General features: G+C 36.4%; 1 protein-coding gene across 2 annotated transcripts in view; it reads left to right on the forward strand.

Annotated features, from left to right (window-relative positions):
- The window catches only part of LOC120774775 (motor neuron and pancreas homeobox protein 1), a 103,564-nt gene that overhangs the window by 20,423 nt on the left and 57,121 nt on the right, over positions 1 to 26,020 (forward strand). For both annotated transcript variants that reach the window (XM_040104546.1, XM_040104547.1), the window contains exon 3: positions 17,892 to 18,100. In XM_040104546.1, coding sequence (XP_039960480.1) covers positions 17,892 to 18,100 — 209 coding nt within the window. The remainder of the gene's footprint in view (positions 1 to 17,891; positions 18,101 to 26,020) is intronic.

The following is a 26,020-nucleotide window of genomic DNA, read 5'->3' on the forward strand; positions in this document are numbered from 1 at the left end:
GAACTTATTAGTAAACAATTTTTTGTTTGTAAACAAAAACTATATATATATATGTATATGTATATATTAACCTGATATAAATATATTATTTGTTTACTGTTTGATGATTTGTTACACTATATTAAGTAAAGGAATGTGTATCAATAACGTAGCAACTTTTATTGCTTTATGGTTCAACAAACTACCTGGAATTCTTTGTTTACTTTTTTCTCTTTTCCTCCACTGAAAATGCAATAAAATTGACTATGCAATATATACTGTATATTAGTTGAACAAATTGCATTTACTAGCAATAATTGCATGTAATTGCCTAAGTAATTTTTCAAGGTACATATATATAGTATGCTGTTTCTGTTTATTTGTGATTCGTTATGGGAATTCGCAGTCAGTACTTCGGCATACTCTTTTCATAGTATGTATGTAAGGAGTGATTTTTCAAGGTTTGCGTAGATTTTTTCCAACTTTAATATTATCAAATGATTTATGTTCTCAATTACACCGACATTCACATTTATTCACATTATTTGACACTTTTTATTTTATTTCAAGGTTAAGCTTTAACATTTTTTCTTTTATTATTTTGCATATAACGATCATATTATAGTTTTTCGTTATTAGTTGCTTAATTTTACAAATTTTTAAATCACTCTAGTTAAGTATAATACTTCCTATCGCCACTTTAAATAACTACTTCTGTTTTTTCATGCTTTATTTCCCTTCAATTTGGTATAAACTTTTCTACCATCTCCTTTCTTCTGGTTTCTTTTTCTATTTATTTTTTTTATTCTCGTTCTAGTGCACTATCTTTCACCTATAACTATGAACTTACTAATTTTGCAATACAATTATTCTTTTTCACTTTTTTTTTATAAATTAACATAATTTATGTCATTTCACCTAATTTAATTTCACACCTCTTACACTTTTTACGATTTAAAGGCATATTTTTGGCGGAAGCAATTATAACTTGCTTTAATTAGTAATATGAATATTTAAATTTTTTCACTTTTTGTTTTACAAATTAACAAAATTAATTTAACTTAATTTAATTTCACCTCTCTTCCATTATTTTAAGATTTATTCTTATCTTTAACTTATTTCTCTCGTTTCTCTATCCCTCATTTCTTATTATATATGTATATTTAACAATAATTTCACTCCACTGTACTTTCTTTCTCCTTAAACTGCAATGATCTCATTAACTCTTCATTAAATAATATTATTTCACTCGTTTTAATTTTAAATTAACTTAAATTATTTAATTACACTTTTAATTTAGTGCTATATTTGCTATCGACAATTTTTAACTCACAGAATTTTCCTCCTCCGAGTTTCTTTGCCTTATTTATTTATTTTTTATTATTCTTTCTACTTTTTCACTCATTTATTTTACTTTAATTTTATTCGACTTAACTTTCTTTCTCCTTTCACTGTAATTTCACTAAATTTGTTTTAAATTGTATTATTGCACACATTTTGTTTTTAAATTAACATGATTTATTTCATTTAAGCTGATTCAATTTCATTTTTATTTTTTATTTATTTTTATTATTTTATTTATTATTAATTTTCCCATATTGCAATCCACTCATTTTTTTATAATTTAAACGAAATTTTTTCGTGAAAACAATCATTATTTTATATTTTGTAAGGCTCAATATGTACATTGCGCCAAAAAAGCAGTCGGAAATTGTAATTTAAATTCCACGGGTAAATGATATTTCAAAAAAATGTATGTTCATAGCTTGGTACATAACTTTTACAATAGATAAAAACATTGAAGAAAGAATTTGTCTTAAATCTTGTATTTCTAACCAAATTTCGTGTGCGGAAGCGCTGCGAATGTTGGAAAAGGCTGAAAAAGGTGATTCAGTTTTATCAAAAACACAAGCCTACGAGTGGTACAATGCCTTCAAAGACGGCCCAGAGAGCGCTGACGACATGTCCCGTTCTGTACAACCTTCGACCTCTGGCGAAAATATTAAAAAAGTGAAGGATATGGTGCTTGAAACTCATCAGGCAAGTGTTAGAGATGGCAAGAGAGTTCGACTTCGTTCACCCTCCCGTTGGAATGACTTTGGTGAACATTTTGGGAATGAAATGCGCTCTTGCTCGACTTGTCCCGATAAAGCTGAATTTTTTCGAAACGAGCTACGATTGTGCCCGAATTTAACGCCAAAAACGCAACGAATACTATCGATCAACGACCGTATTCAATTGCCGCTCCGTGGAACCCGTTTTCAGTCGATCGAACAGATAAAACAAAATTCGCTGAAGGAGTTGTTGGCATAACTGTATTACATATGGTGGGGACTACTTTGAAGGCGACAAAATAAATATTGATGAATAATGGAATGTTTTGTGTTTTACAAGGTCTGTCGCAAAAGAAACAGAACTTTTTAAATATAACTGTTTCTGGTGGCGTCACCTATTGGTGGGTGTTTGAAATAAAAAGTTTGATCTCTTGTTGACATTTCATAAAAATTTTAAAACAATTGGATAACTACAATCGATGTTAATGATCAAAAAGTGACAGCAGCTGTTGGTCATCGGTCGTAAAATGCAAAGAGCTAAAATAAAATTTTGTTTTAAACTTGGGAAAACGTTTACTGAAGCATTTCAAATGATGAAAAAAGTTTATGGTGATCAGTGCCTATCCCGTAGTAATGTGCATGAGTGGTTTAAGCGATTCCAAGAAGGCCGTGAGGACCTCTGTGACGATCACAAGTCGGCCATCTTTAGAAGTCAAAAATAAATACAATGCTGATTTGTTTTTACGATTCCGAGGGTATTGTACACCGAGAGTTCGTCCCACCTGGCCAAACGATTAATGCTGGGTTTTACCTTGGTGTTATGAAGCGTCTTTTGTCACGTATTCGTTGTGCTCGACCACAATACCGTGAGGCAGGGTCCTGGCGCTTGTTGTACGATAATGCGCCATGTCATCGGTGGACGCTTGTCACTGATTTTTTGACAAGAAACTCCATATTAACCATTAATCACTCACCCTACTCACCTGTTCTGGCACCCTGTGATTTTTACCTATTTGGAAAACTTCATTTGCCCATGAAAGGACACTGGTTTTAGGACATTTCAGCTATCCAAAAGGCGACGACCGATATTCTCATGAGCATTCCGAAAAATTACCTTAAACACTCATTTGAAATGCTAATTGACCGGGCTAAACGCTGTATCAAAGCACAAGGAAACTACTTTGAATAAAAAAATATAACTTTTGAAAAATATTAATTTTTTGTTGTTTTTTTTAACAGTCCTGTTTCTTTTGCGACAGACCTTGTGTTTACAATTTCCGGACCCTTTTTTGTTTGAATGCATATAGCTGTCATACAAACCGACCGATAAATATCAAGTTCTTGTGTTAGAAAGTCTTTTATTATTCAAAGGCACTTTTTCTTGTTTTTACTTAATTTAATTTTTATTTTAACAAAATTTAATTTCACTTACTTATTTATATCACTTATCTTCATAACTCGCTTAACATATTTAACTATTTTTTTTATTTTTTATTTCCACCTTCTATTTTCAATTTGCTTGCTTACCTTTTCATTTACACATTTCACTTCATTTAAGTAATTTATCCTTTTTATTTATTTCATCTTATTATGTATATTCACCTTATTTGACTGGTTTATTGCAACTTATTTGTGTTTAGGATATGTGATATGTTTGCATGTGCTATTATGTTAATTTTTTTATTTTTTATTTTTTTTTTGTTTTTTTTTATTTTTTTTGTTTTTTTTTATTTTTTGTTTTTTTTTTATTTCATTCTAAATTATGTTATTTATCTGCACTAATATACATATATATTGATATAGTTAAATATTCAAATAAACCGGTATTAGTTATAATTCTTTATCATGCATTATTTATCACACTTTTATCGCTTGTCTGTATATCTTAACTTTGAGCGTTACTCTTTCCTTTAGCCGTTTTTACTACTCTTGATTGTTTTCAGCTACTTCACTTTCATAATTTTAAATAATATTCATTTAATATCGTTTTGTGCAAGTTTCATACATTTTATTTAATATTTATTTAATATTACTTGCGTGTAAACACGCCATAACCGATCATTTTCAATTAAATCGTTACACTTCATCACCATAGATTATTGCCCATTACATTTAAAATCGATAATTTGCAATTAAACACACATCAATCGTTACACTTCGCCATCATAGGTTATTGCCCGTTATATTTCAAAATACACGCTAAATAATTCGTTACACATTTATAAATAAAACACACCCACACATTTTTTAAATTCCGTGGGGATTCGTAATTTCCTACGTCGCAAGGCACGTCACAATTAAATTCACCACACCACGCGGTGCATTGTACTTTGCTCTCAATATATATATATTACCATTTTTTCCATATTTATTTCATTTTATTAATTAGCCACGGTATAGGCTGATATATATGTTATTACACGTGCACAAGCACACGAACGTCGTTTTTGCCAACAGCCACGTATGCGAATATAACCTCAAAATTGCGTAATTTTCTTTGTTTTGCCGGAAAAACCGTCGAAATTCACTAAATTCACATAGAAAACATTGTCCTTGCATGTATCCTTAACGCCTTTACACATTTCATAAGTCGTTAGCACGTAACTGCGTCTTTGAGCGCGTATAAAGGTCAAATTAGTTTGCACACAGTTTCACAGCGGTTTTCGCGTTAAAATAACCGTTTTTCGAAAATCCTTTTTTTGAACACTGTTCACATGCACTGCACACATCTTTGTATGCTACATTTTTGCCCGATTTCGGCTTTTTAAGGCTCAGGGACCTTCAAAATTAGCACTTGTACGTGGTTGCTTCCGAGTTATTGTTGTTATTCCGCCGGCGATCGTACGCGGAATGAGCTCCGATCGCTGTAAAATTGCAGTATTTTTTAAATTCACCATGGCTTAATTTCACGCTTTAACAGAGAGTTTCATGCAATTTCGTAACCCAGCGAACGCAAAATCAGGGTTTCAGAAAGTATTGTTATTGGTTTGATAAGACGTTTTTATTCGATAATTCCTATAGGTTCTACTGGATTGTAACCCACGTAATGTCATCGTAATCTTAAAAAATTATATGTGAAATCCGTTGAAAGAAAAACCGTACACCTAAAATGTCCTGTTTCCATGTTTTTAGGTTATTTGACAAGCACTTTTGAAAATACCTATATGTTCGCACTTATCTGCCAGATACGATACACCATATCCTTACAGCTTTACTTTTAAACCTACTGCATAAATTTCGATCGGACAATGTGTAATTATAACTCCTAAAACAATTGAAATTTGGATTTTGCTAAGAGGAAGGAGTTCACTAGATCTTTTACAATTTACTCTAGCAGAACCTTGCGACTGCACTGCTGCTAGTATTTGACCAACACTTGTTGAGCTGGTCTGAGACCCAACAATCCAGTAATGAACTACGAGAGCTCCTACCCGTTCCCATTGCTCAGTTATTGAGATTGAAGTATCTTAGCAAGCTCATCAGCCTTACAAGTAACTGCAATACCGCTGTGGCCAGGTACCCAAACTAGATTGGTACTCATTTAGTAACTCAATACTTCTTCTTTATTGGCGTAGACACCGCTTACCCGGTTATAACCGAGTTTACAACAGCGCGCCAGTCGTTTCTTCTTTTCGTAGTTTGGTGCCAATTGGAGATTCGAAGCGGAGCAAGGCCCTTTTTCACCTGGTCTTTCCAAAGGAGTTGAGATCTTCGTCTTCCTCTGCTTTCGATGGCGATAACTGCGTCGAATACTTTCAGAGCTGGAGCTCGATACTAGAGGCTAGAAGTGTACACATTCCTCCACTATTCTAGAGCGCAGAGTCAGAGCTCAAGGCAAAAATCACTGTTCTACTATCGGATTGAATAGTTGCCACTCTGATGTAGGCTGCGCTCCGGAGCAGTAGATCTACGGCTTCGATAACTCACAACCATTGATCTATTTTACCACGCACTGTTTTTAGAGATCGAAGCCTCCTAAACTGCAACGCTCTACAAAAGGTGTATCAAAGCTAAATTTCTTGTATAAACCCTGACTCCAATCACCTGCTATCAGATAATATGGCGCATTCTTTCTAACGGTCTCACCGGTTCGTAATTTTATATATAGATAACTACCCGTTTATCAATCCATCTATTCCTCGCCTCTTAAAATCAGTAATGCATGAGCATCTAGCATTTTCCCACAACGAGTCGACATAAGTTGCAAAGGATCCATTCAAAATTATATCCTCTCGTCCAAAAAAAGTTAAGAAGTTCATTAGGAAGTGCGTGTTCAGTCTGGATCATAATCGGAACCGACCAGAATATGAAATTTTATATCTCTTCTATTGACGGAAAGGAAAGGAAACTTTTTGATCGAAGTTGGCTTGACTTTGAGTTGGAAATTTTTTGTTTGTTGGGTAGTCAAATGCATCAATATATATTTTTCTTCCGAAATTCGCTCGACTTTGAGTTGCAAATTTTATGTTTGTTGGATAGTCAATGCACTCAATCTGCTTGTTGATTGCAATTTTAGCTCGACGTAATACGAAAAAATTGTGTTTACTGGGTTCCACTTGTAGTTGGACGCAATTGAGCGTTATTGCTTCTAGCGCATTGGTTTTCAGGTCGGTTCCACCTAATTAATGGGTTGAAACAATGTTTTTCGACCCAGTAGGTATTATTTGTAGGATTTGGTTGATTGTTTTCTTGAGTGAACATGATGCAGTGAGTCTTTAGCTCATTGATTGTATATTCTCAGATTTTGTATCTGGATTTGTCGTAGTTTGGATATGATCGTAACTTAATCCAAACTCTTTTCTGCAGTTCCAAAAACGATTTATTACTTATCTAGTAAAATTCCTGTAGAATGTCGATGTGATCTTACCTCTATACAAAATCGGTACACTTACTTATGGAATGTATTTGAATGCATATCTTCGCATTGTAATCCGTAGTCCTTCGAGTTTAGGAAAGGGGACTCAAAAGTTTTTCCTTTACGAAAGATATGCGAATTTTTCGTCTTCTGTGATTTTTGATGGTGATCTCCATACAAAGAGCTGGCGAGTTCCTAAATATTGAAATATTTCTTCATGAAAGTCCAATTAGTGATGTGAATTTTGTGAAATCAATCTCTTTGTAGCATTAAGGTCCATACAAGCTTGAACATTCAAAGAGAACATAATCCTTCCTCATATTACCAGTATATCGGCAATTTTCACAATGAGTCGAAGTAAACTTCCCAAGATCTCCTCAAAATCATAACCTGACATGTAAAAAGGTTCCATCTTACATCAAGAAGTTCTTGTGCAGTCTGCAGGATAATCTTAACCGGTTATAATATCAGATGTGCAATATTCCAACGTCTTCATCATTAGCGGTGCATTCTCAGAGTTTTGAGTATTCTATCTTAATTAATTTCTTGAGATGAGGCTACAGTGGTAAATACCTGGTGATGACTAAAAGCAAAATGTTGAGTCTTACTCTTTACCGTTATATTATACCAACCTAACTGTAGGCCAGCTGGTGCCTGCTCTCTTGTTTCTACTCTCCCTATCCTATTGTGGAATTTTCTCCAGCAAAGCGGAAAAGCTAAAGTAAAAGTGAAGATATCCTTGCTGCATCCACTTTGTGCACTCCTTACATCCTTTATTTAACGTAAAGTGCATTAAAGCCAGCACTACGCGCTGACTGACAAGTGGGGTAATTAAATTCGCCAAGAAAAAAGTGAAAAGTGTTGTCATACAAAAAGAAAAACGCAACAAATGAAGTGAAAGGCAAGCCTCACAAAGCAGCACTGAAAGGCGCTTGCAAATTTAATTGGCTTTTTTCACACTACACAAAAGGACTTGAAGCGGGTGAAGAAAAACTGCACTTTGCTGGCTGAATGTGTTCTTCAGTCTTTGTTGACAAGCACTTTTCGATTGCGCACAAGAAATAGCACTTCTAGAAGTAGCGCCATGTTGCCAAGTCGGCTGAGTGCACCTGTTTGCAGACATTTTATGCATTCTCTTGCACATCCTTATTTATTTGCTTAGCGTAACTGATGACATTATTAAGTTTGTGAAATGTTTTAGCAGGAAAATAATTGAATTTCACACATAACGGTTGTTTTTTTTTAATATTATTCATTGGTACTCGCATATATGTAGTATGTCCTCTGCGACCTTTGGCACGCCCATTATAATAGCTCAAGATACACATATGTGGCGTGTTATACAAATAATTACATACATTTTAATATTATTGCTGCTTTACGCCTTTGTTAGGCAATCAATGTTGACAATGCCGTGTAGAATTTGTGTCCAAAAGAGAAGGGTTGAATTCGTGACAGTGAGCTTTGTGTGTAGAGAAGAGCGTAAGTTATCGATAGAATGCTTCTTATTCTTCTTTATTGGTGTAAACACCGCTTACGTAGTTATAGCCGAGTTTACAACAGAGCGCCAGTCAAACATTCTTTTCGCTGCTTGGCGCCATTTGGAGATTGCAAGTGCAGCTAGATCCTTCTCCACCTGGTCATTCCAACGCAATGGAGGTACTCCTCTTTCTGCTTCCCTCGGGGGGTACTGTGTCGAATACTCTCAGAGTTGGAGTGTTTTCATTCATTCGGACTAATCACCGATATAATGCTTATTAAACAATTTAATACCTTCAACCCACAGATTCACTGCGGTTTTTTTGATACAACTGACTGTAAGTATTTGATTGATCTATCCATTTCAACGACACGATAACAACTAAAACTCGTGAAATCTGTTTTTAATCCAGGGATTAATGCAACTTCGTATCGGATAGTGGTCTCAATCCGTCAATTTGGATCGTTCTTTGCATTTATAATTAAAATCTTGTCCTCATTATTTAGAATTCTTTCTGAATCTGATGAATTTAAAATACGCATCGGCTCTTACTAATCTTAATAACTAATAAGTCCTTGTAAGGTTTGTCTCTACTACTCCACCGATTGTTTAGATTTCCCTTGGAATCTTCGTCTCGCACTTTTAGTCAGAAACCTCAACCCCTTGCTACAGGACTCTGCAAAAACCTATGGGCAGTGGAGCTACCACCTGGTTAAGCTATACCTAAATAAAAGTCCTGCTTGGAATCCTTGAATTTTCTTCAGTATTACCAGCAGCCATTGTCATTTGATTTTGTTATTAATAATTGTTCCATCTTTTTCATCATCCCCAATGCGTTCCCAGCATTCTGACGATTCTATCTTATCTAGTTCCTTAAGATGCGATCTCAGAGGAAAATAATTTTTGTTGAACCTTACTAAAATAATAAGATCCCTTTTGCCTAAGGTTAAATTAGGTTAGTCTGATAGACTAATAAGCCACGCTTACACTAATTTTTGTTAATTAGCGATACCAGTTGGAGTACCGTTAGCACCTGCCACGAATTGTAAGACGAATGTGATGATTGATCTTACTAAAACACATTTCACTGCTTATTCTGTGGTGCCACCAAATGCTTGAAGCGTTGCCTTCCCTATGCAGATCAAGTGCAAAATAGATACTCCATTGTTTTTTTTGTCTTGCTATGACATTTCCTGCGGTCTCCTTGATCTGCCAACATTCTCTTGCTCCAAAGTAGAAGCTGTTGTTGTTGTGTCGGCAGAAAACATTCCTGAAGTCTTGAAGTCTTTTGGTTTGCCTGTATTCTAAGTTATTGTTATACGTATATACTGTTCCAAAGTCACAGGTCTTGTTGCAGCATCCATTGCTTTAGACAACCTCTGAAGGTTCAGAACAAACTTGGATAGAAAGATTGTCCTAATTGGTGTCTGGTCTGGTTGTTGTTGTTGTTGTAGCAGCAGAGTTCTACCGAGTTGACAGTCCTTGGTCGCATAAACAACCGGGTGCATGCCGGTTACGTAGACCCGACTGTTGTGGGAACGGGTCTATATGCTGGTCGTTATACAAGGCTATAGGTGTTGCTCCATCATCCATCGTTTTAAGCAACCTTTGAAAGATCAGAACGGACTTGGATAAAAGAATCAACTTAATTGGTGTCTGGCTCCCTACAAATATATAAGTGGACCGGCGCTTAATGTGAGAGTGTTTTGTTGTATCTAAGAATCTTGCATCGCAGTTATAATCGTCAAGGTATTTGAAGTTCTATTCTTACAGCGTTGGTCACAAACGAGTCCTGTGTCTGTGTTCGCATCACTTTATCGTTTCCACTTCAAAGCTGTTTATCGACTTTCCGCAACTTTAAGCATCGCTACCGCTTCAATTGCCTTTAATATACCACATATGCGGGCAATACATATGCACATATGTGTAACCGTAAACGTGTGTGTGAAGCGGGGTGGTTAGGTTTACTGGTGGAACGAAAGGGTTAAATTGCCTGTGCCTTACCCCTGCCTTTTAAGAGTCACTTCTACAAACAAGTGCACATACACATAAACATACATATGTACAACACAAATAGGGGGCTCGCACCAACTTGCTGTTTCGTTTTTTTTCACCTTTTTATTGTTTTTGTTTTTGTTAAGCGACTGATATATGCGCGTGTTAATTGCATAGCAGGCACTCTATGCTTTCGGTATTTGTATAATGTGGATGTATACATACATATGTGGATATATGTATATATATATGCTTATCGTTGCTCTCACACATGCATATGTGCCGAAAATATTTATTGCCGTTACAAATTGTAACTAAATGAAAATTTTCATTACGTATTTGTTTTTAGTTTATTTGCCGTGTGTTTTTTCGTCGGGTATGTATGGACCTGTTGTCTTCTTTGTATGCCAGTAGCGCAGTCTTTGCATGCTACAGAAAAATAAGCCTCGTATTGGACTCCCACATGTGCGTAATGTCTTTATGTACAAATTTAAGAATACCATACGTGTAACTTTTGAACCCAGTGCCAGTTACTTGGGTTCTTTATCTAAAAGTTTCTACAGCGATGTTGTTAAAACAGTATTAACTCCCTCCCTGACTGAATTAATTTTCTTCCATAAAAGATCCAGAAACGCATGCAAGTGTTCCGTTCAAAGTTTTATCGGCATAATTTTTGGGGTAGCCATGGACAAAAGGTAGGGAATAGAATATAAAAAACGCCTCTACTAAACTTTGGTAAATCTGTTAAAACGTAAGCGTAAACTGCCGGAAGATCATTAAGCAATTCTGTAGATGGAAAATTTAGAAGGTATTAGGTCTTCTTACCAAAACATTCTCAAGCTTTTTGTGATAGAATCCAATCTCATGTGTTTATTTAGTTCTGAAATTTAGAGATTATAGCAAAGGATTCACATATTTGTAAAAGAATACGGAAGAACTTACATCATGCCTTGAGTTCAAGCTGATTCGAGCTCCTTGAGATACTTCAATCACCTATTGAGTAATAAATGGTCGAAGTGTTGGTTACCTGTTCCAAAGTACATACATTCAGTGTCCGACATTATAGCATCTTATGTCTGGCTTCATCGATGTTTGCTTAGTTGAACTTAGTTTTGGTCTGAACAAATTTTGAGGAACGAATTTGCGATTTGGTCGATTAGTAGACATTTCTGAGACTTCTTATATCGAATACTTTGCGTTTGGGGATTTTACAAGACAGTTCCAACTATTCCGTCGTAACGTTATACGCTAGGAGAAATGACTAGGAAGAGCTTAAAACAATGTCTTCACAATTTTTACAAAGATTCGATCGTCGTTTAGTGGACGATCCAAACGTTGTTATCACTAATGAGTCGTTGAATCGCGGCCTGGCTGATTTGGTTTTTTCTAGCGATTGCTTAGCTGATAAGTAGACTTTTCTCAGGCTTCCTATGACTAGAATTATGACATATATTCGGTGCTTACGGTACAAGACATCTCCAACTCTTTCGTCGCATTTAATATTTGTAAATATATCCATTAAAAGAGAGGGATAAGAGGTGTTAAAAGTCTAACTTTGTATTTTATCGTTTCTCTTTCAACTGTGTCTCATATATAGAGATCCGATTGTCGCTTGTTGTTTCGTTGGTTCGCAGTTCCGTAGAATAGACCATAAACGTTCTCAGACGTCCTATAACATTTCTGTTATATTTCGCCCTTCACTGCGTTTGATTTTTTTCGCGAAACATCTCCAACTCCCTCGTAGCTTTAGCCTCTACAATGAGTTTAGCTATGAGAAAGGATTTAATGACGTTAAAATGTCTCACTAAATATGTGTTTGCAAACTTTTAATCTCTTATGGAGACCCGATCGTCACCGAATGGACGTATTAGATGCGACCATCACTGGGTGTGGCGTTGTATTGTGACTCGGTAGTGGCTTCGAAACTTGTTTCGAACAACGATTGGCCAAGCACAAAACGTTCTTACATCGTCGACAGTATTTCTAACAGTTTCGTAATAAAAACTTTTACCGTTCTTATGTTTCGTACGTGTGTCGAAACCCACCGATTTCGCCATATACATACATACAAGTATATATCTTAGCACAACCCTAACATCAATTTCAAAATACTAAATGCGCTAAAAATATTTTTACGAGGCAATTTTGCGCTAGCTACCGAATTGCAACGAAAGCCATATAATGCTTGCAAGCTTTTTGCACAGCTTTGCGAGCACGCAGCATGGCATGTGTCAAAATGGCGTACATACTCGGTACATTTTTCATGCACTTTTGAGCAAATTAGATTTCCTAATTAAATTGCCAACAAAAAACGAACGCCAACAACGGTACAACGGTGTGGTGTGTATATTAGTTGAGTGGCGAAAAGTGCAAGAAAAAAAGCGCATAAAAAATGAGTTAAAAGCGCCAAAGAAATGTGTCAGCATGAAAGCGGGTGTGCGGGTATATAATAAAAAAGCGTGAAGACTTGCGGGTGTTGGGCGCTTTTTATATACATACATATTTCATTATTTTTATACCCTGAAGAGGGTATATTAAGTTTGCCAAACAGAAAAAAATGTCGAAATAGTATAAATTATATATGTATGTACCATATTTAAGTTATGAAGATGAATTTTTGCACGAGTCTCTTTCTCCACAAGAAGTTTTGATTTGACGGGAACACCAATATCGGACTACTATGACATATAGCCGCCATACAAACTGAACGATCTAAATTCAGTTCTTGTATGGGAAACTTTTTTATTTGGCGAGTTATCTTCACGAAATTTAGCTCTGATTATTTTCGTAGGTAATGCTACAATATCTGAAGAAATTTTCCAGGTGGGTCCACTATTGCGTATAGCAGCCATACAAACTGATCGTTCAAAAACGAGCCCTGTATGGAAAACTCTTTTATTTAATAAGATATCTTCACGAAATTTGGTAAAGATTATTGCCTGGGGCAATGTTACAATTTCTGAAGAAATTGTTCAAATCGGACAATATATGTTTACATATATCCAAATGTATGCTTCTATGTGTGCGTTGAGGTGTTTGTGTGTATCTATGCATCTACTTTCTTGCCACTGAGTGGCAGCGTTCAGCTGCATTGCCATTTTGACAGCTTTGACGTTGTCAATAAACACATATACCTGTGTAGAAATAATAAAAAATAAATATATATATGTATATATGTAGATATATGTATTAATTTGCTTGCACCCACACAGCTAAGCGCATATTTTAGCTAGCCAACAACACCAGCAGCAATAGCAATGTGTTATATTTACTTGCCTTTTAGCTGGCTGACGCGCCAAGTGGCTGTCAATGCACACATACGCAAATATAAGGTTGCTTGTGCTGTGTGTGCTCGTTTGCGCATTTTAGTGCCGCTCGGTCTGCGCAAATTTCCAACACATCCATTTATGTACTCATACATTTACGCTTGCCTGAGCTGCTTAAAGTAATTAACTAGGAAAATTTTAATTGCTAATATGTGCAGTTGTAGGCGTGTGTGTGCGCATGTGCGCCTGCAAACTCACGCACATGCATTTATGCATATTTATGTCGGTGTTGCTGTAGTGCAGCTCGTTAGCCGGTTTGTGGCTTTCCGCTACTTTGTGAGCTGTGTGACCTCAGTGTTATAATTTTTCACAGCGGCACACACAGCCATACATATGTACATAAAAGCACAGTTGCATATATGTTTACGCATACAGACTCACATACATAGTATCCTGCTCGCATCCGCTTCCTGGCCCAACAATAAAAAGTAATATTAAAATGTGGCATATGTCGCTCTCAAGCGTATGTATGTACATATGTGTGTGTGTTGTTAATGTAAATTAACTTGTTTTATTTAAAATTGTTAATTAGAGGAATATTCATATTATTTCACACACACAACGACACATTGCTCTTACAAACACATAAATAAATATATTTTTCATCTGCCTTATTCGCTTTTTACACTTTTTCACATGCAACCGTGCGTGCTGGTATTGCATTTTGTATGTGTTTGTGCCCTGCAACTCTGCGTTTGTTTATGCATTTTAATTAGAGGACATAAATATTGAAATAATAAGGCTTTGTGCGCTTCGTTTTTGTGAAAATGTGTGTGAAATATTTCAAAGAGTTCGAAAAATGTGTGTTATCAAGGTGGATATATAGTTAGTATGCTGTTTGAATGACAAAAAATCAAGAAATAAGTTGCGAAAAGAGAGAATTCTACTTTATCTGAATGCAAACAAAACCGTTGTGGTTATTCGGTCAACGCTGGTTCGTAATGAAAAGATAAACCGCTCTTTGATCACTACAAAGTCAGCAATTGGTTGGGGGACAGCTACTGAAAGCACTGAATAAGACACTCTAAAGAGAAGGAGAGCTTCATTGTACTATGCATGTATGTTGTCTACTACTTCTGCTCTTTGAATATCACGATGTGTTTAAATCAGTTAAACAAAAACCAACATAAGTTAGGTTAGGTCCGCCAGCTCTGTGGGATGTCTGAAAGTATGCACTACCAAGTGTTTAAGTGTCTTGACCTCCCAAACGCGGAACAGTCAAGAAGCAATTATTGAGTTGTTTCCCCTCATCTTCTTCCATATAGCGTCTGCGGATGGCGTCTGTTAGGATTCCCAGCATTCTAGATGAGATCTTTTCTCCGCAAAAGTTTGTAAGCAAAGAAGATACCTCCACGATCCATACCGACAGTGTGAAAAAATCCAGGTATTTAGTAGAGTTCAATGTCTAATCACTGGCTGTCAATTACACGCTACCAGGTGCGTCGAATTTATATTGCCAAGCTTTGACATAAATAATGAAATAACCAAGCATTTGGCTATCAAACCGCGCTTCCCTTGTGAACATCCATTGTTGTAGTTCAGCAAACATTCCCCAAATAATTTTGCGGAATTCCTCTGTGTTGACAGTTATCTTCTTCTTCTTTAGTGGCTGTTTTGACATTTCTCGGACTGCTAAAAATCCGAGTCCATTCCGATTATGCAGAACCGACTGTCGTGGGAAGGGAATCCGGTGTTATTTCTAAGCTCGAAAACATGCTTCATTTTACTGACTGATATGAATATCATACAAGGAATTAAGATAGTTTTCGAATTGATCAAAGACCGAAGTTATCGCTTTGCCGAAAAAGTTGCAGTCGGAATATTAAATATAAGAAGTTGATATACGGCTACTTACCTTAACTAGCGACGTTAAACCGTCATGCCTTAGGAAAATCAACTTTTAGGGATTTCACCTTTATTTAAAAGAGGTACGACCGATTGATCGAGCCGCAAAAAGAAGCTTCACTTGTAATTTTCATATTCAAAGAATCTTAGCGAAGCTTAAAGTATCGATGACCTTGTGAGAATAGACACCGGCCAATCTAAGTACTTGCGCAGTTCCAAAGTAAATCACAAGAAATCGACTAGTCCCTTCGCTGAGTGAACCTTTTCCTCGTTATAGGGACTTTAAACGGTCATTGTCCAAGTAGTCTCCATGCGGTAATGTTAAGAATCTAAGTTCATGCAGTATAGAAGTTGATTTAAAGAGAATGATATGGAATCATGCGTCTACTTTTCTTCATTAACATTATATTCATTAACTCTTCATTCATGTTTGTCCCGCGTTTGAGAGATAAAGGCTAAAACACATCAGATTTGAGGTGAGCTAGCGAGCCTAAGGCCTAAACAAAGTTGTGTTGGATTAAGGAAAAGATCATCTTGAAGATGAGACGTAGAACGCAATTTAACATATGAATACCTATAAAGTGCATTAAGGACTGTATCAAGTTATAGTATATAGAATATAGCATATATTTATTAAATAAACCGAATTCTGCTAACCTATAAATAATTGTTTTCACTAATTCCACGAATACCAAAGGGTTTAAAACAAAAGATTAAAAAATAACATAAAAATTAACAGAAAAGTCAACGTAAAGGGGTCGATCATATTGCAACAACAAAAAGTTGAAGTCAAGAAAACACTAAGTGGTTGCAGTTCGTGCAAGATAAGTACACTCCAAGCATGGGAACGTAATTCGATATGCAGAAGAATGCACTTGCAACAGTTGCAACACATGCAGCATGGCGTCTCGAACGCTATAAAACTCATTTTAGTTAACCCCACACATTGGCATAATTTACGTAGAAATATTTTCGTTTTTTTTTTGGCGCTCATCGCAGATCAAATTACAAATAAAACAAAAATCTAAAATCACGCAGAAGAAGATGCGTACACGTAAGTCAAAGCAATGTTGTGATTTGCGTTTTCCGGGTATTGACGCAATATTAAATGGTGCTTCAGTCGCTAACTTCAGTCGACTAAATAGCGTTTGTGGCGAATTACTGCTGATTTTTGTTTATAAGCAATTTTTTTTCCAAGCTGTCAATGCAAAAGTCTCAGCGTTGCATGTAGGCCAAGTACTCTTGCGAAATATCTATGGCAGCGTTTAACGGTATATATTTTTGCATGCATTTTGTATGACATCTCTGATTACATGCAGCTTGTAAAGTGGGTATTAATTGTCAACGCACGCGATTTGACAACCGCATTGACAGCGTGGCGGCGGTTACCCCATTGTCTGCGCTAACTGCGCCGACGGAGTATTCGTTAACTTTAAACATATGTATGTATATGAAGCATGTGTGTTTTCGAAACTCTTCGTTATTATCTGGAAATCTTCAAATGTCGCATTGCATTTGGTTTCATTGGAAAAATGTCGATTGAAAATGACGAGTTTTTGACAGTTCCGAGAGACGTTTTAGGCGGCTACTTATAATTTTTTGTAGATTTCAAATTTGTTTAGTGTTTAAGGAATCCTAAGTGGATGTATTTTTGCTAAACATAGAGATTCGACATTGTAACCCGTACTGTATATTTTTCTGTAATTGAAAAAAAAGACTCAAACTAAGATTCACTCTACGCGATTTTGTTTTTTTTTTTACAAAATTTTTGTTTGGCAGCTGGAATTTCAAACTGGCTTCGATGAGGAGTTGCAGCTTAATAATATTTGTATGCACTTGTATCTTTGTATATATTTTATGCCTCATTCAAACAGCGTTTGTCAAAAGCAGAAATATCCTGGTTTACTCTAAACCTCATTCATAAGTTTTCTTAAGCAATATTATATGAAAAAAGTTCTGTACAAAGCTTAAACCTAGTACTCTACTTAGTATTTCGCACAAGAACCAGCTGCTGAAGTAAAATAAAGCCTCCAACCCCACATTCAGAGCGCTATTAGTAAATCCTCTATTGCGACATAAGGTCTCTGAGTAGTGGAATTAACAGCTTCTTGGCTACTCCGTCCTCCCGCGCTCTTTTGACCACATTGAACTAAGTTTAATTCCAGAATGTATGGTATCGAAAAATCTCCGAGAACTTGAAGCTTGCTATATCAGAATACTCGGAAGGTTCTTATACCAGCTTTCACAGGGTACTCGAACACAAATAAATTCTATACAGTCCATTTAAAACTAAAATTCACTTGTCATCATCTTATATTATTCACTAATAATTCCTTTCTAATCTCTCTTTGTTTTAGGTCCTCTGTCTAGCAAAGATTTCACGCTAGATGGTATAAATGGTTTTGGTAGCAAGAAAAAGAAGAAGAAACGTCGACATAGTCGTACGATTTTCACTTCTTATCAATTGGAAAAACTCGAAGAGGCCTTCAAAGAAGCACACTATCCCGATGTGTATGCTCGGGAAATGTTATCGCTAAAAACCGAGTTACCTGAGGATCGGATACAGGTGAGTCGAAAATACATATGTACTATCTTTTTATATTTTATGGGTAAAACTTGTTGACATCGTTTATAAAATATGCATATTTATGTGCTGTCGAAGATAAGTTCTTCGAATATTCTTCAAGTATTTAGTTCTTAAATGCATACATAGTCTTGATATATACTCAAATTGTTGAATGGTGCTTCCATAAGTATTGAAGTGTTCAAGTAGGATCTGGGCGAGGGAGCTCTAGGGAGGGATCTAGGGAGCTTCGATCTCTCTACTTCTTCTTAATTGGCGTAGACAGCGCTCACGTGGTTATAACCGAGTTTACAACAGCGCTTCAGTCGTTCTATCTTTTCGCTGTTTGGCGCCAATTGCAGATTCCAAGTGTAGCCAGGTCCATCTCCACCTGGTCTTTCCAACGGAGTGAAGGTCTTTCTCTACCTCTGCTTTCACCATCGAGTACTATGCTGAATACTCTCAGTGCTTTAGTGTTTTTATTCATTCGGGCGACTGGACCCAGCCAACGTAGCCGCTGTCTCTTAACGCGCTAAACTATGTCAATGTCGTCGTATATCTCCTACAGCTCATCCTTCCATCGACTGCGGTATTCACCGTTGGCAATGCGCAAAGGACCATAAATCTTCCGCAGAACCTTTCTCTCGAGATCTCGTAACGCTTCGATCTCTCGCTTCCGCTTGTATGATTTTCTTTAATAAAAGAACCATGTAACGGTTGTCCGTCTGTAGATTTTAGTGGAGGTAACGTTTAGGCTGCTCTTGTGTCTTCCCAATTAAAGCTATTATTCTTCAGAATCTTAACGAAAAAGGAGTCCGTTTAATAAAAGCTCTACTACCTTTGATCTGAAAATTGTTAGAGGGCGAGAGGGAGAAAGTGTGGGATTATGGAGATATTTAGTTCTACTTTCGAGGCGTTTGGAGGCTTCTTAACAATGCTTGAACTATTTTTTTTTTTATTGAAAGGCTTTTGTCGGGTACTTTGTTGGAGACTTCTCGATTATTTCTGAGTTACCTTCAGCATCGAAAAACATCAATATGTAGGAATGTGATCTGATCAGTAAACGAGAAAGGGGTACATTGCCTACCGCAGTTCTGAGGGGACTTCAGTGCTCTGCAAACATTTTATTACAGATTTTTTTTTCTATTAATTCTCTACAACAATCCACGAATCCGGTTGTTGTTTTCTACGGCCCTCTGAGTTCTCTTAAAGCGAGAGCTCTTGAATTACTTGTTCGGCTTTAATGTTAGTTTATTGACTACCAGAAGCAAAAGTGTTGCCTGAAGCACTTCGAGGTATTTTTTTGTAGAAATTTTGTTCTCGTTCTACAAATATTAGAGCCAAACAAGCATTAATCCATGGTAATTGCTTAAATTATTAGTTTTTCCGAAAGTTTGCAGACCAATTGTAGAATTGGCTGCGCTGGATAACAGCTAATCGCTGTTAAGAAATCTTTGGTTCCAAAATCTGCCGACCTACGTTGTTGTACATTAGCAAGGGATGATTAAAATTGAACTCTCTACAAATTTATCACATATACAAACTTGGAAAACTTCTTAAAAAAAAAAAAAAAAAAAAATAAAGAGATATTCTTTGTAATGAAGAATGGTAATTTGACACTCTTCTTGATAAAAAATACAACTGAGACTAATTTGCTTTCAGAACAATGAAAGCTTGTTTGAGTGCAGGAGAGCAACATTCTACCTGTACAAATAAATTTTTGGATTTTTTGTGGAAATATTTTTGCTTGCAGGTGTGAATAGGATTCCTTTCGGTGACACATCCTATTGTTGGCATTCATTTCAAACATTTTTTTATATTTCTCTTTATTTCATTTTAAATTTTTGCTGTTGTCTGAGCCCAAATCCTTTCTGCACTTTTTTTCTTTGCTTTTTTCGTTCTTTTTTTTTGTCACTAGCCGTTTACTCAGATTTTGAAGCTTTGCTTGTTTGGATTTTTCATAGCTGATCTTTCACACCTCCTTTCGACATCCTGTGGCCATTGCAGAAATGCATTGTACATTCAAGCATATTCTTTTTTTTTTTTATTTTTACTAAGATCATTTTGACTGCATGCAGTAATTCGTAATTTTTCGACTGGCCCTTTGCTGAGTGCTCGCTTACACACCCCAATTCAGTTTGATATTTGCATTTGTTGTGATATTACGTTCCTTCAACGGTGTGCGCGGTTGGCTAAATAAAAGTGTGTGGCCTAATCGGCGATTTTGAAAGTTCAAAAATTTTTATTGTTAATATTTAATGTCATAGCAAAATGTTGAATTAATTGAAATTTTAATGATTTCATTGCGAATCATGGTGAGTACTAAACGCAAACTAAATATAACAGTGAATTCTAATTTCTGGTTTACTAAAGTGTGATCTATGTATTTCGAGATTCCCTACTTTTTTAAAGAAGAAACACAGAAACTTCAAATTTAATGGAAATGTTTATTACCATTCGAAATAATATTATTTGGCATTTATTTTTTTGAAGATTATCTCTTTCAAATCTCAGATGGTCCGTTCATAGAGTCCAATTTTCGATGAGTCATTCGAGCATTTCAATTAGTAACTGGCGAATGGCATGCGTGATGTTTTGCTCCAAGGCTTGAATCGAGGCGGTATTGTTCACATATAGATGGAGAAAATCTAACAGTGTGATACACGATCTTGATGATCAATCGACCGGCCTAAAATGTGAAATTATCTTCTCTACGAAAAGTTATCTCAATAAATCCGTTGATTGATTGCGATGTGTGGGAAGTGACGCCGTCCTGTTGAAAGCAAATGTCGCCGATATCACGAGCTTCAGTTTTAGGCAACAAATAGTAGGTTATCAAGGTGCGATAACGGTCGCCATTGATAGTTACGTTCTCACCGGCATCATTGTGAAGAAATATGAACCATTGATACCACCGGCCCACAAACCACATCAAACCGTTGTTTTTTGTGTTGAAATGGCTCCTAGCTGCTCTGCGTCTTTAATGCGGCAATTTTGCTTGTTTCCATACCCATTGAGTGAGAAATGGGCCTCATCGCTGAACAAAATTTGGCTCGAACGGATCTTCTTGGAACTTTTCAAGAGCCCATAGAGCGAAGCGATGTCGTTCGGGATGGTCGAGCGGCTTCAGTTCTTGCTGAATCTGTATTTTGTACGCTTTCAATTAAAGATCTCGACGTAAAATGCGCCAAGTCGTTCCATAAGTCAGTATCGACTCTCCACAGTCTTCGTGTACACTCTCAGCTACGACTGCTATATTTTCTTCACTGCGTACTAGACGTGGTCTATTCTGTCGAATATTATCCAATAATGAATGCTGAGTCTTCTTTTCTTTTTATTTTTTTCAATGTGGTATCGTGTTCTTCATCGATCCAAATTCACTTGGTTCTCTTTTAAAGAGGTATTTTAAATGAGCTGAGAATTTCTAGGCATTGTATGTCGATCTGAAGCTCCTCAAAACTCAAAAGCATTGCCGTACTTCCATCCGGTTTGGTTGTACTAATCCATATTTTCCACATCCTTTTCTTAAAATGGCTACTCAATATCGTAATGTGCTGCACTTTGGTCCAGATTCATATCTTGCCCGCCTCCTTCTCTTTAAAATATTTGTATGATTTAAAAACTCTCGACTATTGAAATGCTTGCGCCGATAAACCATTAAGTTTTCATATCCAATCCATAGTGAAAGATTTTTTTCCCAATTAAGCGCTGGGTCGGCGCAAGCTGGGTTATGAAGTTATTTTCCATTCAGCTGTTTGGATTGTTCTTCCAGTTGAAGCATTTAGAACGAATATATCAATTTCAGTGAAGAACTTCTGGTTTTAGGAGTTTAAAGAGAATTATCAGATTAAGAATCGATGTAATCGAATCTTCCAATTAACAATGTGTTAAAATCTCTATCCGACCGAAAAATAACGATAATTTTTTTAATATTCTTTCCGTTTGTTAATACAAATTTCAGGCTGAGACTAAAAATTGAACAATATCATGTCCTCATATTACCTCATCCATAAGTAGGTGAGGTCCTAGATGAGTTTAAATTTTTTGCAGTAGAGTTTTAAGTTTCGATAAGACTGATGCATTCGATAAATTTTTAAAATTACAACGTCAAAATTGCATACATAATTTTTTCTGCTCTCGTTTAGGGGTGTGTACGGTAATTAAGGTCGTACTAGCTTGAGTACATTCACACCAGTTATGTGCAACAGTCATGTCTATAGTAAGAATGTGTTGAACTGCAGGCCTCTACCTAAGTAAAAAATATATTCGCAAGCATTTACGTATACATATGTATGTATGTATGTACGCTCTCATACAGATATGTGCGCCTCACTCTCTCTTGCAACGATATGCATAAAATTCCGCCCATTTTTAATAGGCAATTTCACAGCCATTGAAGCATCTTGAGCACAAAAAATATCCGAGATGCAGCCACTTAATGTGAGTGAGAAGGTGTGGCAAAGCAAGAGCGAGTGAGAGAGAGAGGGAGAAAAAGGCGGTGTACCTATAAAAGTGTATAAAACAGTGAACATGGTGAGGGGAGAAATATTTTTGCCGTGTGCGCAGTAAATGGTTAATCAGTCTGTCAGCTATTTGATGGCTTTTGTATTCATAATGGATTTTTCATATTGTTATGCAAAAATTCTGAAAAAAATCAACTCATTATTTCATTAAGCGGACTCGTTTGGTGTTTGGAGTTGCCAAGCAGCAAAATGCTTTTTCAAAACTTCCTGTAAAATGTGTTAATTTATAACTAAGTTGGATTGGGTTTGCAAGTAAGGGTTCTGAAGTAGGAAGGAATAAAGACTCAAATGAATTCTGCAGGTAACATAACTCTTTAACTTTATTTCTAAATTATCTGACGAAGCTAAATGGATTTACGTTCCAAAACATGTAAATGCAAGTCACAATTGAGGGCGAAAGTTCTAGCTCAGCTCCATGAAAAAGTGAGTCACAGCAGTAGGCTTGCGCTGGAACAGCTGAAATGTTAGTAAGATTCATCATCTGATCGTTGGAGCCCCAAAACTTATTGAGCTCGTCATTTTAGTCTAACCCTTATTCGAAGATTTTTACTCTAAGAAATTGTAAACCAAACATCATAATGACGCTCTTCAAAAGCTTGCGACTTGAAGTTATCTATACTTCCCTTAAATACTTTGGGAAACCTTAGTTTTAATTTCTTTTCAGCGGAAAATCTTGAGATATTCTTAGAGGGATTTGGTGTCCTTAAACGCCCAAGCAAGGTATTCTGCAAAACGGCCCTTATTAAGGCTGAGAAATGGAGGGACGTCTGTATACCGTATTTTCCCTTTTTCCACACTGGCTTCCGCGCACATTATTTGTGCAAACAATGTCTTCATTATTTAATTACGATGACGTGGCGTTTACTCGCACCACTACAACAGAGTGGTCGAACGGTACTCAACATGGTTGCATTTATTAGGTTTTAAGTCACAAGAAAGCACAGTGGAAAGTGTAAAAAAAAAATGCAAAAAAAAAAATTGTCTGCGTTTGCGAATTTATAATTAAGCATTTTAATGGCTGACGCTCTCCTGTAGCCACGCTACCCCTACGCTGGCGTATGCCATATACTAACCTCGTGTGCGTGTGTATTTGTTCGCGTTCGCTGACAGGACATCACAACGCGCGATTACCAGCCATAAATTGCGAAATTGCCACCCTTAAGGAATTTTCGAGTGGCGGTAGACGGCAGTCGGTAGTCAACTTCACGTTCAACTCATTCTACGAACTTATGAGCGCCTCACTTACATATACATACATATGTATATGCCTGTTTGTACATCAGCGGCGCTGTTATGGCGTCGTTGTCGAGTGTGCTTTACTATAAATTGCCACAGCGGTCCTAGGACGCATTCATTCATATGTGCATAAGGACGTGTAGGTTCGGAATGCTTGGCATTTGTATTGGCAGCGCTAATGATGTGCGACAGGCAAGTCAGCGGGTTTAAAGAGAATTTCATATATGTATAAGTTGTCATCATTGTTGTCGTAAGGAGGTAGTCCGTCCGATACTTAATGTTTATAGCAAATTTATTGAAAGCCGCTCTTCTTCTTTGTACTCTTTCATCCACCCACTTTATATTTAAATAGGCTGCATTTGAAGAAAACTCCTTTATGAAGAACTGTTTTGATTATAAGCTACATCCAATAGATCTAAAGTTTAAATCAATTTGTCGATATAAAATTTAAAACCTCGAAGTTTAAAAAATAAAAGGAATCTTGCAAAAGGTTTCAATTGGCTAATATGATCTTTTGAGCCTTTTATTTGTATTAAACGTGTTTAATCTTAATTTTTTCATCACGGTGATTTTACCTTTAAATCCTCAAACACTTCGAAGCAGCCCTTTTTAGAATTCAGTGAACTGATTTATGGCTGCTATCTATTACTTTTCTTAGTTCAAATTTTATTTTGTATTCGATTATTCCTAACCTTTTGTAGTTTGCTGCAGTGTTGCTCATTACTCTTGAATGGTTGCAAACCTTATTTTCCTCATAACGATGCTTTCGCAATTCGATTCCTAACCAGATGATGATGTCGTCTAATAGAAAACATATCTATCGTTTGAACCAGAGGATTTGTTGCTTACGGAGCAATCCGAATGATAGTTTAGTCTAAAATCTCCTCCTTATATAAACTAGATCTGAATTGAACGAATTTAGAAATTGCGAATAAGGAATAAACATATATAAAGATGTAGCCATAAGAGAGTCCTCCGAACTAGGCACATTAGCTCTCCATCACCCTATACATATTTACGTGCTCATTTTGAGCTGAGATCTTTTGTTTTTAACTTTTGAAGGTTCTGAAAGTCAGATCGGCTTTTTGGTTTTCGTCCCACGCACTGTTGTTGTTATTGTTGTAGCTGCAGAAAACATACCTGAAGGAATTTCGCTTTATGGTGCCGAGTTGACAGTCCTTGGCCGTATAATAATCCGGGTCCGTTTCGGTTACGTAGACCCCACTGCCTTGATAAAGTTTCTATAATTGAGTAATTTTCAAAAGTTCCCCAAACCTTGTTGACTTACAGGTCTTCGCTACCATTCTACATACTTATTGTTGTCGGACTGTATAACTGAACTGGGTCCATCTAAGCTTTTAGCTTTTATTACGATATACGTAAAGAAATATCAAAAGAAGTTAAGTGAGTTGTTGGCAAGCTTGTGTGGATCGTCGCATTGAGAATGGTCTTCTGGCGCCGTCATGTTGGAATCATATATTGTTCAAGTCCATATCATCCAATTCGGGCCAAAAGTATTTGGTTATCATCGGTAGCGATTTCCATTCACAGTAACTTGCCGATCTTGATCATCACGGCAGAAGTACGACCCAATGACGCCGCCTGCCTATAAACCGCATCAAACCGTAATTTTTTCGGGATGTAATGGTGACCCTTGGTGTACGTACTTTCACAGGAATAAAGAATTTCATTGATATTCTAAACTGTTTTTGTTTTATTAAAAAAAACTTTTGTAGTGATCTTATTGAAAAGCCACGCTCTCAAAGTTGAGGCTTCTGACTCTGAATTTCGGTAGTAAATTTTAATAATTTCGACTCGTTGTTGAATCGTATTTCTTTCCTTGATGAAATGGCAAAGCTTACTAAAGAGAAATGTCAAAAAAGCTGAAAAATATGATGTCGTTTTCTGTCCCTATCGGTCTACCTAGGTAGGGCCCTATTAAAAACCCTATACAGCAAGACTTAAGTGGGGTGAGGCTTGTAAGTTTGCAGTGGAGCTTATTCGGATATTTATTAATTCGATTTTGATCGAATGTGCACCAACACTTGAGTTAGAATCAATGTACTCGTATACATATACGAAGAGATATCGCATGAAGCTGGTTTGCCGACAAGCTTGATCGAAAAATTCACCAATCGGTGAAAACTGCACACGCCATTCTGAC

Source organism: Bactrocera tryoni, chromosome 4 (genome assembly GCF_016617805.1).
Source record: "Bactrocera tryoni isolate S06 chromosome 4, CSIRO_BtryS06_freeze2, whole genome shotgun sequence".
NCBI lineage: Eukaryota > Metazoa > Arthropoda > Insecta > Diptera > Tephritidae > Bactrocera > Bactrocera tryoni.